The sequence below is a fragment of the Ctenopharyngodon idella genome, chromosome 2, assembly GCF_019924925.1.
Source record: "Ctenopharyngodon idella isolate HZGC_01 chromosome 2, HZGC01, whole genome shotgun sequence".
NCBI classification, from domain to species: domain Eukaryota; kingdom Metazoa; phylum Chordata; class Actinopteri; order Cypriniformes; family Xenocyprididae; genus Ctenopharyngodon; species Ctenopharyngodon idella.
This window is the reverse complement of record NC_067221.1, coordinates 9,033,330-9,051,425: the sequence shown is the minus strand read 5'-3', so window position 1 is coordinate 9,051,425 and position 18,096 is coordinate 9,033,330. Positions and strand designations below refer to the sequence as shown.

Sequence of the window (18,096 nt, the reverse complement as noted above, 5' to 3'; positions counted from 1 at the left end):
TGCTTGTAATCTGTTGCCACAATTTTATTGAGTAGATAGAGCGTATTACTTTTTACAGTGTAACACTGCTGCGAGGGTGTTTCTAATACAATGGCTGAGGAAGAGATGACAAATTTGACATCTTTTTTACTCTTCTGAGCGCTATGGAAGCTTATTTCTGCCACTGAATAAAAAAATGTGACTTTTTATCTCATAATTCAGACTTTTTTTCCTCAGAATTGGACTTTATAACTCGCAATTGTGAATTTATATCTCACAATTCTAAGAAAAGAAGTCAGAATTGTGAGATATAAACTTGCAATTATGAGAAAAAAATTGAGATAAAAAGTTGCATTAATTAGATTTTAATTAGCAAGTATTTCCCGAAATTGCGAGTTTATATCTTGCAATTCTGACATTATAACTCGCAATTGTGAGATTATATCAAAATCATATACCTGATTCAGATACCTGATCAAAAAAAAATACCTGATTAACTTTAAAATCAGGAGTGCCATTCACTACCATTATAAAGCTTGAAAGAGCCAGGATATTTGTTTAATATAACTCCTGAAAGAAGATAGTCATATACACCTAGGATGGTTGAGGGTGAGTAAATCATGAGATAATTTTCATTTTTGGGTAAACTATCCCTTTAAAGCTTACTCTAAGAAAAAAGTAGTTGACTTCGATGTACAAAACAAGACCAACGCGGTAACAGTAATACTAAACCTGATGTCCTCCCAAGGTAATTTTCCTTACAATCGATAACTGAGATGCAAGATAGTGCCACTTGTGAAACAAGACAGCGAGTCTGTGGTGATATCCAGATTTGTCAAAAGGCCTGATCAACAGTGTTGCGATGGATGATGCCGAATGTTAGGAAATATCCCACAACTGAATGCCACAATTGACCAATCAGATTCAAGACTTTGTGGTTATGTTTTTTTTATTATTAGTAAGTCAAGTTCCGGCAATTTTAAGGTATTTCCTAACCTCGCAATCTTGTTTAAGTGGTCCTTATGCAGTGTTCCTTGAGGTAATGCAATAATTGCATGGTATGATTAACTGCATTGCCATCAGAACTTGACATTAACTTTTTTTGCTCACCAGCCACTGTGGCTAGTGGTTTTTCAAAGTTACAAGACACTCAGTATTTTCACTGGCCACAATTTGGACATAGATACCATGGGGAAAAAACTGCCATATAGATATTTTTAATATTATCTCATAATTTGGTAGCAGTTATATTAGGCTGCTGTCACTTACAGCTCGATTATATTGTTACACATGCGTTTAAAACAAGTGACTGCGATAAGCAGCGAAAAATAACTCAATTTAGTACTGAGAGGCAGCTTTATGTGTGCGCAATTTGGGTGTGAGAACAAAATCTGCAGGAATGAGTGAAATTATGTGCAATACGTGCAATCCCGCCCTGAAATTCAAGCCCTGTAACACCAACAATATTCATCCGGAGCAAATGAAACAAGTGAGTGAGGGGAGGCGGGTTTGTGTGTCAAACAAACAGAGCGAGAAAGTGTCGTGTATCTATTCTGCGGGAAATGAGTATTGGAAGCGCTTCAGATATTTCAGTATCGATATGTATCGAAAAATCAATATTTTTGACAACACTGTATTGCACTTAGTTTATTATTTCAGATGCCTTTTTAAAAGACTACAGCTGAAAAATGTATATTATATAAAATTAAACTCAAGCCGCCAAAGAGGCTACTAGGAGTGACTGCGTTACACACCACTGCTGAAACCACCTGGCACACGCATTTGGCAGGTGTTAATGTCAAGCCCTGATTGCCATAGAGAAAGGTGAATGTTAGGAAATATCAACCAACTAAATGTTGCGATTGTCTAATCAGATTCGATAATTCCAAAAAATCCTTGTTATAAAAATTCTATATATTCTCTACATTGAGCAACAGCACTTGCTTGTGTAATATTGCTTTAATATTTTAATTAAATTAAATTTGAAAAAATTACTAATGAACTTTTTCTAAACAAAAACAATTCTTATTATAACAAGCAATTTCATGCATTAAATGTGTTCAATTATAGGCACTTAAAGGGGGTCAATGAACGCTTGTTGAATTTTATTGAATAGAGATTGCGATAGTGTTCTTCATCAGTGTTCAGAGGGACCGCTGTGCTCTTATCGGAGCATGATTGTGGGCTTATTCTCACAGAACTGATTGAATTGCTCATTCATAGTCTGAATTTGGTTCGATTTGCACCTAAAGTGCATGGTAAGGAAAAAAATAACGAGCTCAACAAAAGAGATCCTATATGGCAATTTGCAGTGATGCGGAGTGCAAAGTCCCAAAGAAGCAGTAATTGTGCGTTTCCATGATGTAGCCGATTATTTTCTAGGTTAGAATTATGTGTTGTGATAGTAGAACAAATTGTATCACATTGATCTCTTTGATTGCACAGGGTTGCGTATCTTTAGGCTATGTGTATATTGCAGGGTAAATACCACATTTATATGTTACTCTCTCTGCACACAGAGCAGTGGAATGAGAGAGAGAGAGAGAAAGAAAGAGAGAGAGCCCTAAAATTGTTGCTATGCGACCTGACATCAGTTCTTCATTCTACAATCACTCCATTGCCCACGTGTGTTCAGGCTGTGTATAAAGCCAATGGGAGCGAATATGCTCCGTCTTTGAGTGGATACAGCTTGCAGGGCTCCTTTTTCAAAGAGCTGAAGAGAAGTCGGATAAATTGCGGCGATCATCTCTCTCAAATACCCGTCTACCAGCAAAACTCCCTCAGTGACTACCATGAGGTTTATGAAAGTACAACGCCAGATTCAGACAGCTTTTTCTTAATACTTCTTGGATTAGTGGGGATGAGGATTGTCATTGCTGAAGAGAAGAAACTTTACTTTTTTCATCTTGTTTAAAGATGTCTAAAATCATGTTTCCTAGTGAAAACTGGAACTCAAGTGAGCTATTGAACAGCTCAATTGGAAACTCCTCTATGGAAGATACCGAGGACGAGGAGCACCCCTTCCTGACGGATGCTTGGCTGGTGCCCCTCTTCTTCTCCCTCATCATGCTGGTGGGGCTGATCGGGAACTCACTGGTGATATATGTCATCTCCAAGCACAGACAGATGAGGACGGCCACAAACTTCTACATTGGTGAGTTTCAGTCAATTCCCTTTTTTTCTGTACAAAACCTTTGGAACCTTTCACCAGATTAGACAAGCTCTATAAGCATTCACATTTTTAAAAAAGCTTCTAAAGATTTTTTTGTAGCTTTTGAATAATATAGGCTATTGTCAGTGTATTATTTTTCATCATTCTTGTTTTTATACTTTATTTTTTCTAAATTTTCTTTATTTTTTCTTATATATATATATATGCTCAGACCTACTCTGTATGAAGCATTTTGCAAATAAATTATTATTATCAATATTATCAAAAATTCTTAAGTAATTAATATTTTTAGTAATTAAGTAATTAATATGACTATTTAGTACTCTATACAAGCACAGTGAGATGAATCTAATTCTGCACAGGAATTGTTGTGATGTGTGAGAAACAAATTTAAGTTCAACCTCTTATTGACATTATATTTGTGGTGAATGATTCATTAGCCACAGGATGATGTGCTGTCATGTAACTAAGAATTATTGCATTATCTCAAGGAACACTGCGCAAGGATTTCTTTGGCACGTTTGCGAGGTTAGGAAATGCCTTAAAATTGCAGTAACTTAAATGACTTAATCAAAATAGTCATAATCACTCAAAGCCTGTGTGTTAGTATTTGTAATTTTACTGTATTTGTACTTTCTGCAGTGAAGGCAGATTAACTTCCATTTTCAATGTTTCTGTCAGAGTTTGTATTTCATTCACGGCACATCTCCTTGCATTTTCCAACACTTCTGTCTCCAATTATTCTTAGCATTGTTTTAACTTCACGAATCACAATATTTTAAGAATTGAAAGAATCCCTGAACCCCCTGGAAATTTTGCATACCTATTCAGATGAAACAGATCGTTGATTACACGTATATTTAATTCCTCAGCTAACTTGGCTGCCACTGACATCATTTTCCTGCTATGCTGTGTGCCGTTCACTGCTACTCTCTATCCTCTGCCTGGCTGGATATTTGGGGACTTCATGTGCAAATTTGTTGCTTTTCTCCAACAGGTAAGAAGAGCACCTAAGGGAAAACAGAGCACAAGAAGTAGTAGTTTTCTTTTGTGTAGTGCAAATGTCTCTGCTGCATCATCTCAGAATGTTTTCAAGGACAATGGCCATACCGACAAAACTAATGTGGGAGAAATAAATGTGTAAGATCAATGCTGATAGGATTCTGCACTTCAATATGGTACCCAACAGTCTCAAACAGCAATAAATGGATTTGTACACTGATTAAGACCGATACAAGGGTCGCTATTTTTAATAGATGTTATTGTTGGGTAGTGACACCATAGCGTGTTTTAGAGTTGGGGATGGCCGAAGATGGGCACATCGTGATGTAATTATATGCCAATGAAATTAATTAGTTCAAGTCACATTTCTAATTTTTTGCACTGAGATGCAATGTCATGCATATATTTTATAACTAATTAAAAATGTAGTCTTAGATTGAGTCTGTAGAGAGAGTTCTGAGATGTCAAAACTGAAATGTCAAAAATTCAAGATACATTTCGAAACAAATGTAATTGCTTTGGTATGTGGGGTGCGTAGAGATTAATCACTGCACATTTTTTGATTTCCTCACCTATTTCACAATCAATGCACCTCTCTTGACAAGCACGTTCTGACTGTCATGCCATAGAGAATGCTGCTAAGGGAACTCTGATTAGACAAAAAAAAAAAAAACCCCTGAAAAAATGTGCCTCTACCTACAGTACATTTTTGCTAAACTCCAAAAAGATGCCTTTACATACAATACACTGCAGTTGTCCACTAGTGGTGGTAAAACACCAACAACTTTGATTTCTTTTCACAAAAATTATAATTAGGGGCAAATTATTGATTAATAAAGACTTATTTTCGAGCAGTTCTCTGCACAATACTATGTTAGGACCTCAAAACACTTTTACCATAATGCATGATTTGTAAACCAATACATTTTGACGTTTGCAAATTGCATCACATAACCAGCTCCATGACTTTTCTGACATAATAAACTTTCTCAGTAGTCACAATAAAAGAGCCTGAAGAAGCAAGCTAAAATGTAATGGTGGATTCTGCAAATGGGTTTTGCTTTTGTTATTACTGCTAGGTTATATCTTATATCTAAGTTATATATTTTCTTATATCTGTTAGGTTTAGGGAAGGGTTTAGTGTAGGTGGCATTTTTTTTCTTTTTTCTTTTTTTAATAAACATTAACCTTTTCACTATTAACCACCACTCATCACCACACATTTCATTTCCGAACTGCTGCGATATGTACAACCAACGTAATAAAACTGCGCCAGACTCATATTCATCTGTGTCCTATAAAACTAAATGCTCTTTGTCACAAATGTGCTTTTAATACAAGTAAACAACATAGACTGTAAAAAATATGAACGACACACCTCCACTCTACTCCCGCAGAATGGTTTAGTGCAGTTTACTGCAGAACAACTCTTTATGTCGATGTGAAATAAAGTTATAGAAATGTAGAAGTCAAGTTAAAGCTCCAACCTCATCCCGAAAAAAGTCAGTTGGTGCCTCAGTGACTACTTAGCTCAGAGAAGCTGTCAATTATGACGTCACACCCCCATTTTTAGAGCATCAAATAACTAACTAAAACCAAACTTATTTAAAAAACAAACACTTGAACTTACATCAGTATGATAAAAACCGAAAACTGATAAAAACTGATAAAAACCATAAAATGACCGAAACCATCTTTGAAAAAAATATTATTTGAAGTGTAATTAATTTAATTGTTTAGTTTGTCTCACATCTATAAGATTACATGGAGAGGGTGGGGTTTATGTGCTATACTGGGACCAACCACCTGGGGGCGATCGAGACGCTTTGGCTTCACTTTTCAGGACTTGTGCGGCACGCTTATTCAACATGTTCAACAGCTGAATCCCAAATGGCACACTACGGCCCTGTCCCAAATGGCACCCTAAACAGTCACGGCCTTCCTACGAGTCCACACTTTCGTGACGTAACGTCGCTTTGACTGTCGGGAAGAAGTCTGCCGCAGAGCTCGCACCAGTGCGGGCTCAGCAAAAGTGCGCATCGAGGGTGCATATCGGCCGCAAAGGGGGCGCTCGCGAGCACCCTTCTGAAGCCTAAAATTGACAAATGGGACAGCTTAAAGCTTAAATGACGAATGGGACACCCTACGGTCTTGTGGACACGCGCACGTGCCAGCCATTGTAAGTCCACAAGACCGAAAGTGCATAGAAGTGTGCCATTTGGGACAGGGCCTACATGTGCACTTTCGGTCTTGTGGACTTACAATGCCCGCTGCGTGCGCGTGTCCACAAGACCGTAGGGTGTCCCATTCATCATTTAAGCTTAAAGAAGGGTGCTCGTGAGCGCCCCCTTTGCGGCTGCTACGTGCCCTCGATGCGCACTTCTGCTGAGCCCGCAAGACTGTGAGCTATGCAGAGGACTTTACCCGGCAGTCAAAGCGGCATTACGTCATGAAAGTGCGGACTCAGAGGAAGACCGCGAGTGTTTAGGGTGCCATTTGGGATTCAGCCTAAGAATGGGTGAGCTAAATATTTTAATACCACCCCATAGGGATGTGGGCTAAAAGTGCTGGTGCCCCTAGTGTTTTGGAGTAGCAAAACTACTAACTTTTTTCTTTTCTTTTTTTTTTTTTTTACAGTGAAATGTTTAGTTAAACACTGTAAACACTGAATAAATCTCACTATAATTTCAAATGAGATATATTCTAATATTTTTAGTTGTATTTTTTGTAAATAGTGTAAATCATCCTAATTGAGATTCATTCAAAAACCATAAAAATACAGCTCTGATTAAATGATATTTAATATGATATATGGTATGAATTTAAGATCAGTATTGCCTTAAGTAGCTTCAAGTAGGCCTACTTTCTATTAGCAGCTTGTAGCAAAATACTTTTCCAAAAGGATAACAAGCAATTGTAGTTCAGCTACTTCAAAAACTGTAGTTTATAGCTTGGCAAGCGGTCTCTCTGCAGCAATACATAAAAGAGTAATCCTCTGTGAACCCAAACAGCTCCATTTATAACAACCATACAGAATATACATCAAAACAGAAAACCATCATTGAACAGAAATGCTCTGAGGAATATCAAGTTGTTGTTTTTTTCCCCTTTCATTTGGGTATACATGGAGGAGGAACTTCTTTTTGTGTGGCATTATGATTCATCCCTCATTTCATGTATAATAGAAGATGTGAGTCAATCTTTGTTCACTGCCTTGTGAGAGATTGCATCGGCCAAACAGAAAAGTAGGACAGTATGTTTATAAAACTATTAAAAACACAAGTAAAGAAAAAAGAATATGCAACAAAAGGGATATGTCAGCCCATTAAACATATGACTAATTACTCATTTCAGTAAATTCACTTATATAAGCAAAGTTGCAGTGCAATTTTACTGTCTGTACATGAAAATCTACTGAAAGTCTATTGTTAATTCACAAATCTTCATTCTTGTAGTTAGTTGCTGTATGAATAAACAGCTTACACTAACACCAAACAACATACTGCATAAAATCAGCTGTGGTTTTGGTATTTTCTAATCCTTGTACGGGTTTGGTCCAAAAGCCGCTGTGAAGCTTATCGTGTCGTAAACACAGGCCTCCTCAGATTGAGCCTAAGCACACCTTTTTTGTTTAATCATTAGATACCTTGCACAAAAGATGATGGGATGGAGCAGCTCTTTGTTCACACCTGTTTCATCAAAGAGCTAAGGAATAGTTAAGCTTGCATAAAAACACTCAGCACATTGGTTGACTTTATTCTCCAAAGCCTCTCCTCCTACCCGATTCTTTTAATTTAAGATGAGCAATCAGGCACTTCAAGTTCAATTAATTCACCGGACAAAAACACAAGTGAATGGGGCTGTTTTTTTTCTATCTAGAATTAATTCAAAAAGCGATGAGCTAAAGACTGGCCTGTATTGAAAGCATTATGCGGATGTGTTTTTGATGTGCTAGATTTTAGATTACTTAAATACAATTTTTATGTTTGCTCCAGTGCTCTGGAGTGTGTCTGTCTTGCATGTACTGATAATGATATAACACATGATAAGAAAAGGTTTGGCAATGTCTAGGTGACTGTACAGGCGACATGCATCACTCTCACGGCGATGAGTGGAGACCGTTGCTATGTGACTGTGTATCCTTTGAAATCCCTGCACCATCGGACCCCTCGTGTCGCAATGATTGTTAGCATCTGTATCTGGATCGGTAAGTCATTTAGTAGATTACATACACAAAACGTTGCCCTAATGTTATTAATATCAATAAAGATGACACCATTCCTACACTTATAACAAACACAGGCTGTATTCTCTCTATATCTGCAATAATTAGTCTGCTGTCAATTATCACATAATTTCAATTCATCCTTCGGTGTAATAAACCTTTGAAAACTTTGAAAATAGGCTATTTTACATGTGTTGGCATGCAACTGATGTGATAGGCAGTGTTTACATAGAACACATCCTTTATGTCAGACTTAGCCTAGTACACGTGGCAGCAGCCTGTGGAATGGGGCAGGGCTGCATGTGTTGCTCCGCCCCATACCTTTTCTGATTGGCTTGATCGTCTTTCATAGGCATACATGATAGGAAATGTTTTCTTAATCAGTGTAGGATGGAGTATATATCATTCAAATCTATATAGACTGAAAAATCAGTAGGGGGTGTGTCAACTCATGATTGGGGGAGAAGAGAGAGTAAGCCAATCAGCAGTAGGGGGCATGTCCACTCATGATGGGGGAGGAGAAAGTAAGCCAATCAGCAGTAGGGGGCGTGTCAACTCATGATGGGGGAGGAGAGAGAGTAAGCCAATCAGCAGTAGGGGGCGTGTCCACTCATGATGGGGGAGGAGAGAGAGTACGCCAATCAGCAGTAGGGGGCGTGTCCACTCATGATGGGGAAGAAGAGAGAGTAAGCCAATCAGCAGTAGGGGGCGTGCCCACTCATGATGGGGGAGGAGAGAGCGTAAGCCAATCAGCAGTAGGGGGCGTGTCCACTCATGATGAGGGAGGAGAGAGAGTAAGCCAATCAGCAGTAGGGGCGTGTCCACTCATGATGGGGGAGGAGAGAGAGTAAGCCAATCAGCAGTAGGGGGCGTGCCCACTCATGATGGGGGAGGAGAGAGCGTAAGCCAATCAGCAGTAGGGGGCGTGTCCACTCATGATGGGGAAGGAGAGAGAGTAAGCCAATCAGCAGTAGGGGCGTGTCCACTCATGATGGGGGAGGAGAGAGAGTACGCCAATCAGCAGTAGGGGGCGTGTCCACTCATGATGGGGAAGGAGAGAGAATAAGCCAATCAGCAGTAGGGGCGTGTCCACTCATGATGGGGGAGGGGAGAGAGTAAGCCAATCAGCAGTAGGGGGCGTGTCCACTTATGATGGGGGAGGAGAGAGAGTAAGCAAGAGGGAGATTTGAAGACAGACTGTAGAAAGAGTAATGGCTGAGAGACATTACAAAAGAAAAATTCAGAGAAATATCACTGGAAAAAGAAGGGTTATGATCAGGCAAGAGCTTTAGTACCTGCATTTCATGGTAGGCATACATGATAGGAAATGTTTTCATAGTCAGTGTAGGATGGAGTATATGTCGTTCAAATCTATAATGTCCCTGAAATTACTGTTTTGCTAAATTAAGTTAGTCTTTAGGCTAACGCACAAACCACCCCACAACATTTAAACAAAAATGTATTGGTTGATTATCCACATCAGGAGGGTCAGGTTTTCAAGTAGAGAAACGAATTATGAATTTAATGATTCAAGAAATGTGATACATCATATCACCATAGTATGAGAAAGGAAATTAAAAAGATGTATCAGTATCGTTTTAATTTAAATAACATGGCAAGACACACTTATAGTTATAGAAGGTGTTATTGGTTTGCATATGCCATGTCGGGTGCAACTGTATGATAACTAAATGACACTTTATTTTAAAGTGAATTAATTGAGATCCGTTAGTGATATCTGTTTCGTGAGCAAATCTTTTGAGCCGATTCTTTTCAATCAACTGGTTCACAAATAACATTGAATGGTTCATTGGTAAATTTGACTGATCCAGAAAATTAAACTTGCAGCAGTTAACAAGTGAGTCGAGTGAACAATATACACTTGATTTGGTCTTGTCCCACTCAAATGAGCCAAGATCCTGAAGTGGAAAGGAATGCAGCGTCTCAAGACATATTTTACAAATTCTTTGACAGTGTAATGTGCAAGCTGTTAAAAGTCTTAAAATCTAGCTGTCAAAAACATCCATCTAATGTATGTTTACGTAAAAAAGCATCACAATGGATCACAAAAACACATTCTGTGTGAACATAAAATCTCTTTAGTCTAGTCTCGATAACATTATTATTAGTACATAACGTTTGCACATAAATTTTTGAAAAATGATATACTAAATTGCACAATATGGATTTATTGGCAACATTTAAAATTTTAAAGTATGTAAAAAATGTAAATATGTACTTTATATTAGTAAAATGTAACTATACAAATATAATTAATGCAGGCTAAAAGCTTCAACAAAAATTCATGCTTCACATTTATGCTTTTAAACATCAATGCATGACAGCACTCAACTGCATTTAACCCAGACTACTCCTTTATATTCAAAAGATTAAAAATGAACAAGCATTACAATTCTCATCTTACCCTCTCTTATGCAACAAGGTTCCTTCATTCTTTCCATACCAATCTTCCTGTACCAGAGGCTTGAGGACGGCTATTGGTATGGACCAAGAAAATACTGCATGGAGAGGTTTCCATCAAAGACCCATGAGAAGGCTTTCATCCTCTATCAGTTCATAGCTGTGTATCTACTGCCTGTCATTACTATCTCTTTCTGTTATTCCTTCATGTTGAAGAGAGTGGGACAGGCCTCTGTGGAACCAGTGGATAACAACCACCAGGTATGTTCATAGATAACAACCATTAGTGATGACACTCCACTGAATGGATATAAAAGGCTATGCGCTCTTTAATCTATAATTCAGGTGTATATGCCCCAGAGAGGTTGTGAAATATCTTGGGCTCTTTTCTTCTCTTCAACAGTAAAGACAAAGTAATTGTAGTAGTAACCAAGTAGTAGTAACTGGATTGTAAATGATACTTTTAAAGGTGCAGTAAGTGATTTCTGAGAAATGCTGTTGAAAGTTGATCAGACCGAGCACCACACACACACACACACACACACACACACACACACACACACACATTCAGAGGCTGAATTTCAACCTCTGCCCGGTTAATTTAAAAGAGACCGCCGTGTGGTTTTTTATTTTTTATTTTAATAAACCAAAAGCTTCACTGGGTAGGCTATCTCGTGTGTGCTCTCTCCTTTACTCGCTCTCTCGTTATCATTCATTCAAATAAATGTAATCTTACCTGCTACTTTATTTCCCTTCAGAATTCTAGATTTAACGACTGTAGATAAAATAACAAACGCAAATTACCTTTATTTTCCAGTCTATATTCGAACAGTCAGAATTCACGCTGCAAAACATCCATGACACTGACAGCTGTTAACTTATCCATTCTAGCAAGTAATCATGACCACCCGACATGAAATATATACAAAGCTATCAATGACAATCATTTTGGGCGGGATTTAACATAAACACAAATATCGGATACCAGTCGCGTCTAAAGTGAATGTAAACACACTGGCCAAAAAATCGGATATGGTCAAAAGATCGGATCTGTGCATTAAAACTTGCAGTGTAAATGTAGCCTAATTTTAGCTATAGTAACAGGACATTTTTGAGTGTCACTGTAAGCTAACAAACAACTCATGCATGCATATATAAGATGCTTGCATATACTCTTGTGTACTGTATGTTAATTTTTTGTTCTTCTTTGTCGATTGTTCAGCATCTTCGCTTTATTTTTCACGAAGCATTATTTTGCTTCGCTTCAGCTATAATAAAATTGCATTACATGTTTGTGCATTTTGGGGGCGGAGCTATGAATGGAGGGGTGTGTTTGTTTGAGTTGATTTCAAATATCAACAGTGTTTCTCTTAAAATCACTTAATGCACCTTTAATTCTTAATGAACTATATTACTATAAATATAGTCATAGAATTAATGAACGATATTAATACAAAACATTCTTAACCAAAAAACAGAGTATTTAATTCTTACTTTTAATATTTTGTAAAGCTAATTTTCACAGCAAACACAGCCATCTGATGTAGGTGTGGCCCAGTTTCACATAGGCGGTGGCCGAAATATATCACATTTTGTGTTTAGGTTCCCCATAAAGAAACTGGTTTCCAAAGCACCATAAAAATCATGTCTAAAGATAAATGAGGCATAACCAGTCATATATTTAATAGCTTATTTTTAGACAGAAATGGAATCATAGGTTTAAATAAATAGACATTTAAAAATACATTTTATCATTTCAACTCTTTCAGACACTGTTTTATTCTTTTCACCAACTGCTGAATGATTACTATATGCTGCTCTATGCTGCAAATGAATTTTTACGACAGGGTTTAGATTTGTACAGTAGTGCCACAAATGCATTATTGGACTAAGATTTGCTGTATTTAGAAAACCAGTCACTGATAGCCTACCACCTCACAGCATGATGCTGCCAAACACCAGACATCGCTGTAGATATAGTGACTCTTTGAGATGTGGGCAGTGTTAGCTTTGCCACATATGCGCTTTGAATTTCAGCCTAAAAGCTCCTAAAAGCTCTATTTTGTCTGAGAAAAAAGACTTTCCCCCACATTACAGCAGAGTGACCTCTCACTCAAAGTTCCTGAGTCACCATACTGCTTTTTGGCCTGCAGATGTTTAGACTTCTTAAAATTCTTTTTCTTTTAGTGAGTTTTGAGGAATGAAACTCTGGAGTTGGTGTGTAGTTAGATGTGGCATTCATCTTTATATAATTAAACCAGCAGTTCCCACTGTGGAATAACCTTTTTCTTAATTAGTGCTTTTGTTTCATATTATCTTCTCTGCCACTTTATCTTCACTTAAAATTCTTTGCAATGGTCTGTATGGTTCATTTTCACAGTCGACAGATTCATAGTATGTAATAATGAATAATGATTGAGCTGTGGAATCTTTGTTAAGAAAATGTGCTAGCTATTTTAGTAATTTTGTTTGATTTATTTGGGTATAGTTAGAATTGCAACAGTTTTATATTTTGTATGAATATTTAAAGGCCAGTGACAAATAAGGATATATATATATAATAATAATAATAATAATATATTAAAAAAAATTAATTGTTGTACCATCAGGTTAAAAGCAATAAAAAAAAAAATATCTACACCGTAAATACACTTGTGTACACATTTTAATGTTTTTTTTTTTTGTTGTTGTTTGTTTGCTTTCAAATATTTCTACATATTTTTATACAGTAAATATAATGAATTTTTGAACCATGAATGTTTCTTGGTGTTACTTTGATCTAACTTGCCTTAAAAAAAAAGGGGGAAAAAAAAGTCATACAGTCATATAGGAATCTGTCTTTATATATATAAAAGATAATAGTTTCTTTGTCTGATAACAAACCCCCCATTGATTTGGCAGGCGGTTTTTCAAATAGTAAAAATATTTTGACAGAAACTACTTTTGATGGGGGGGTCAGACATTTAATGAGACTTCTAATTGCAATTTTAGACTTTTTTTTATTTTTATTTAAACCCCATGCAAATATCAAAGTGAATTTTAATTTTGAATTTTTCGATTAAAAAAAAATTCATCATAGAAGAGGTGCATTCAAGTCTAGCATTTTAATATATTTTTTAATAACATCCAGGCAGAAAAAAAATGTCAAGTTTCTTGTTTTGTCAAGTTTTAGTATGCATTAAAATGACAAAGAACTGCATTTCAGTTTAGACCTTCATTACAATGACTAGAAGTCTAGATACTTTTGCACTATAAACATATGCAGACTATCCTTTAAAATGCCACTGATCTTTTTTTTTTTTTTTTTTTTAAAGTGAAGTGAAAGCACATATCAGACTCATTTCCCTTCTATAATCTTGTCAAAACCTTGTTTATTTCAGGTTCACCTGCTCTCAGAGAGAACTATCTCCATTAGGAGTAAGATTTCCAAAATGGTAGTGGTCATTGTCGTCCTCTTCACTATTTGCTGGGGTCCAATTCAAATCTTTGTCCTGTTCCAGTCTTTCTACCCCAACTTCAAGGCCAACTACGCAACATATAAGATCAAGACGTGGGCTAACTGCATGTCCTATGCCAACTCCTCTATCAACCCTATTGTCTACGGTTTTATGGGCGCCAGCTTCCGCAAGTCTTTCAGGAAGACCTTCCCCTTCCTCTTCAGACACAAAGTGAGGGACAGCAGCGTCGCCTCCCGCACTGCCAATGCAGAAATCAAGTTTGTAGCAACGGAGGAGAGCAACACTGAGAGGAAATGAGAGCGAATGACACCTAAACCATGATTTCACATGCTGAAGCTCATGCTTCTTCTGCATTAACAAGGGTAATATCCAGTTCACTGAGCTGTGAAAAAATATTTTAATGTGATGCAAAAGGGCATTTAGAGAGCAAAGAACTGCGAAAGTGCACATAAATTATTACTGTTATAATTACAGCTGGAGGTAAATAGTATAATTTGATGTTTACATCCTTTGTGCAGCCATCATCCAAACCAAAAGGTTCAACTCTTACTGGTGGCCCTGCTGTGCTACGAGAGTATGCGTTTTCAACATTTGTGGATGGAAAGCTCATTTTGCAGGGCGTAATTTCAAGCATGGGGAACCAAACGGATGTTCTGCCAGTGGAGATGTGTAGGAGCTTGCCTGAGAGGATGTTGACTAAATCAAACATGGCAACTGTTGACTCATCCATTGTGTTTGACATACACGACACCTCCCTGTGCACACTTCCTCATGAAACCACCACTCCAAACTGCTCTTCATCGGTTAGATATATTTACATATTCTGAACATTCTACGGCATGGACCAACTTGAAGAGGTGTACTCAGAAGGTATAGACTCTCTCAAAGCACACCACTTCTCAAGACTGTGTGAATGCGGTTCGCAGCACAGAATAACATGTTATGCTGCACCTGCCAGCACGGCTATTCAGATTATCACGTGATAGACGCTGAGGATTAGCAAACACGTGTGTACAGAATTGAGAATGATGGAATGATATCATTAATGTGATAAATGTAATAAATGTAAGATTTAGAACTAAAGGGTCGTTTACACAAAACTTGCGTTTAAAAACATGAGACGTGACACAGCAAAATCCAAATTTTTAAAGGGGCCATTCTCATATGTTGTTCATTTCCAGTTTACACTCTGGGTGTTTGGGGTCAATATGACCCGAATGTATGAAAAAATACATTTTTAATAATACAAATGATATATCTTTTTTCGTTTACTTCTCATCTATACGTTTATGCTGTGTTTTGGGGAATATAAAGTACTTTTTTTTTTTTTTACCTATTTACTGCAAAACTCCTCAACTACACTATTAGCATGCATATGAAATATTGTTTTTTATATGTAAAAAAAAAAAAAAAAACTTTAATGATCAAAACTAAATTTGAAATGTTTCTGGGTATTAATTCTTAATTGTTAGGGGCTGAATTCTGCCATCTGCTGGTTAGAGAAAAATGTGTAGGGAAAACAGTTTTAGAAAAAAAAAAGTGTAATTACCATATACATCCAGCAGAGGCCCATAGAGAGCCATTCATTTTTCTGGATGTGGCTAACTGCTCTTATAACAGATTTTGTGATGTATATTTTGTGAATATATATATATATATATATATATATATATATATATATATATTTAAACATTATAAAATACATTAAATCAGTATTTTTTTGTTGTTGAGGTGTTTTGAAGCGTCTTGTCTTTGCAATAATGCCACATATAGACAAGACTAGATTGTAATCACATATTATATATTTCAATAATCCAAAAATAATTTACTTTAGAATAAGAAATTAATTTTTAAAAAGTAAATAAAACCAACAAAAAAAACTAAGCAGATATGAACAGTGAAGAGTGAACATGCACCTGTCTCTGTGTGTGTGTGTGTGTGTGTGTGTGTGTGTGTGTGTGTGTGTGTGTGTGTGTGTGTGTGTGTGTGTGTGTGTGTGTGTGTGTGTGATCATGTTTGTTTCACATTGCATTTGTTCTCTAGTACCAGGTCTTCATTTATGTGTGGAAATTTTCAGATTTATGCTGGATTTATTGATTTTTTTTTTTTTTGACAAATGAAAAATAAAAAACTTTTTTTTTTCGCATATTGACCCCAAACACCCAGAGTTTGACTTTCGTGTGTGTATAGATAGAAAATGTAAAAAAAAAAAGTCACAAAATCTTATGCCACTCAGATGAAGGGAACCCTGTTTTTTTAACTAAGAAAAAGTCCCAATTAGGGTTAAAAATGCGAGAACCAAGGCAGTGTAAAGAAAAAAAAATATATGCGAGGTCTAGAGATCTTTTTTTAAATGTTTTTGTCTAAAAGTTGAACATATTTTAACTTGAATGCAGCGTTTATAGAATGCAAAAGACACCAGACGCAAGCGCATCCATCTTGTGTGTTTGCTAAGAAAAACAATGGAAAAGAAGTGTGGTGGAATGCAAAACGCTTTCTGTGAGAACAGCCCTATATCTTGACACAGCATCTTAAAAATGTGACATTCACATGCAAGATCCTGAAAAAGCAAAAGAACACAATGGTCAAAGGCATTCTTGTAAGAGGCCAGTCACACAGAACGTTTTTTTACATTGAGGAACGCGTGGTTTCTTTTTTTTTTTTTTTTAAAGTCGATCCTTGTTTTTAGAATGCTGTGTCATGGGCGAGATGGTACAAAATGGCAGAAATGAACTCAGAGGTCAAACACGGCCATATAGTGTTTACATAAAAAACAATGGAAAAGAAGAAGCGCAGTGGAATTCAAAAACATGTTCTGTGAGAACGGTCCCAAAGTTGTTTTTACCTTGACCCTTGAGAGCATCTTAAAAAATGTGGTGCTAATGCACTATATGTTGTATGTTTACAATCAAAAACGATAAACAAGCAGCACAGTGGAACACAAAAAAAGCATTCTGAGAGAAGCAGCCCTAACATATTCAGAGAACTGAATTTAAATAAATAGCATCCTCCAAGGGTTATGGGCTAAATGTGCCCATCATTTTGATGTAATAATTGAGGTAAAATGTTTCTTTCATGCGCAAATGGCAATACAACACATCTACAGGGTATTTATTTACCATGCTAAGTGAGAAGGAATTCAAATGGGAATTAAGTCTGATTTTGTTTGCTAGCGTATGCTACCATAAAGCTTGCTTAATTACTTTTATCCTAAGCAGAAATAGATGTCTTATCATTAGCATTTGTGAAATGTTTTGACAAGCAGAGCTAAGTAGGTAAAAGCTTTTTTTGAAGTGCTGTCAGTTTAACCTTGGCATTAATAAATTATTCAGCATCTTTGAAGCATGGTTTTGTTAGCTCTATAAATGCCTTAACGAATTCATTTTTGCATTCAGATTTGACTGGACTTGAGCAGCTTTGTTTGTCTTCTTCCTGTCTTTTTTATTTCCATATTTCTTGTTAAGGATTTATTAATTTTTTTATTAGTCATAGAATACATATACAGTACAATGAGAAGAAACTAAACAGATATCTGTCTAAAATTTCCTGTTCATTTAAGAATCTTATAATCAATTCCAGTGCATATACTGTCTGCATTAAGAAATGTTTTTATCTACACATGTATAACCAGAGTTTTCAAAAAGAGATATATGTATATTATTTACCGAATGAATGTGGATTAGCACAAATAAATTTGCCAAATCTATGAATGATTTTCAACTTTCTCTAGTGACATCAAGCGGATATTTGATATTCACTGCATGCATAATGCATCTCTAATTACCATGCAAACTCTATCGCTCAGAGAAATGGCAAAGCAAAATCAAGCATTTAGACTG

General features: G+C 36.5%; 1 protein-coding gene and 1 long non-coding RNA gene across 6 annotated transcripts in view; one reads left to right on the top strand and one right to left on the bottom strand.

Annotated features, from left to right (window-relative positions):
• Positions 1–18,096, bottom strand: part of LOC127525665 (uncharacterized) — a 94,102-nt gene that overhangs the window by 15,467 nt on the left and 60,539 nt on the right. For 4 of the 5 annotated variants that reach the window (XR_007933401.1, XR_007933399.1, XR_007933397.1 and 1 more), the window contains one exon: positions 3,975–4,161. The exons of the other annotated variant lie outside the window; for it this stretch is intronic. This is a non-coding gene — a long non-coding RNA (uncharacterized LOC127525665). The remainder of the gene's footprint in view (positions 1–3,974; positions 4,162–18,096) is intronic. 5 annotated transcript variants of the gene reach the window in all.
• kiss1ra (KISS1 receptor a) lies at positions 2,545–17,981 on the top strand. Its single transcript, XM_051918322.1, has 5 exons — positions 2,545–3,133; positions 4,024–4,148; positions 8,225–8,360; positions 10,822–11,060; positions 14,180–17,981. Exons 1-5 carry the CDS (start codon positions 2,896–2,898, stop codon positions 14,552–14,554), a joined length of 1,113 nt encoding a protein of 370 aa, XP_051774282.1. The 5' UTR covers positions 2,545–2,895; the 3' UTR covers positions 14,555–17,981.

Bases quoted from the DNA above. Each gene is read 5' to 3' on its own strand.
- kiss1ra (XM_051918322.1), top strand. From the start codon at position 2,896: ATGTCTAAAATCATGTTTCCTAGTGAAAACTGGAACTCAAGTGAGCTA. The intron at 8,361-10,821 runs GTAAGTCATTTA...TTATGCAACAAG, and splicing joins TAGCATCTGTATCTGGATCG to GTTCCTTCATTCTTTCCATA. The intron at 11,061-14,179 runs GTATGTTCATAG...TGTTTATTTCAG, and splicing joins CAGTGGATAACAACCACCAG to GTTCACCTGCTCTCAGAGAG.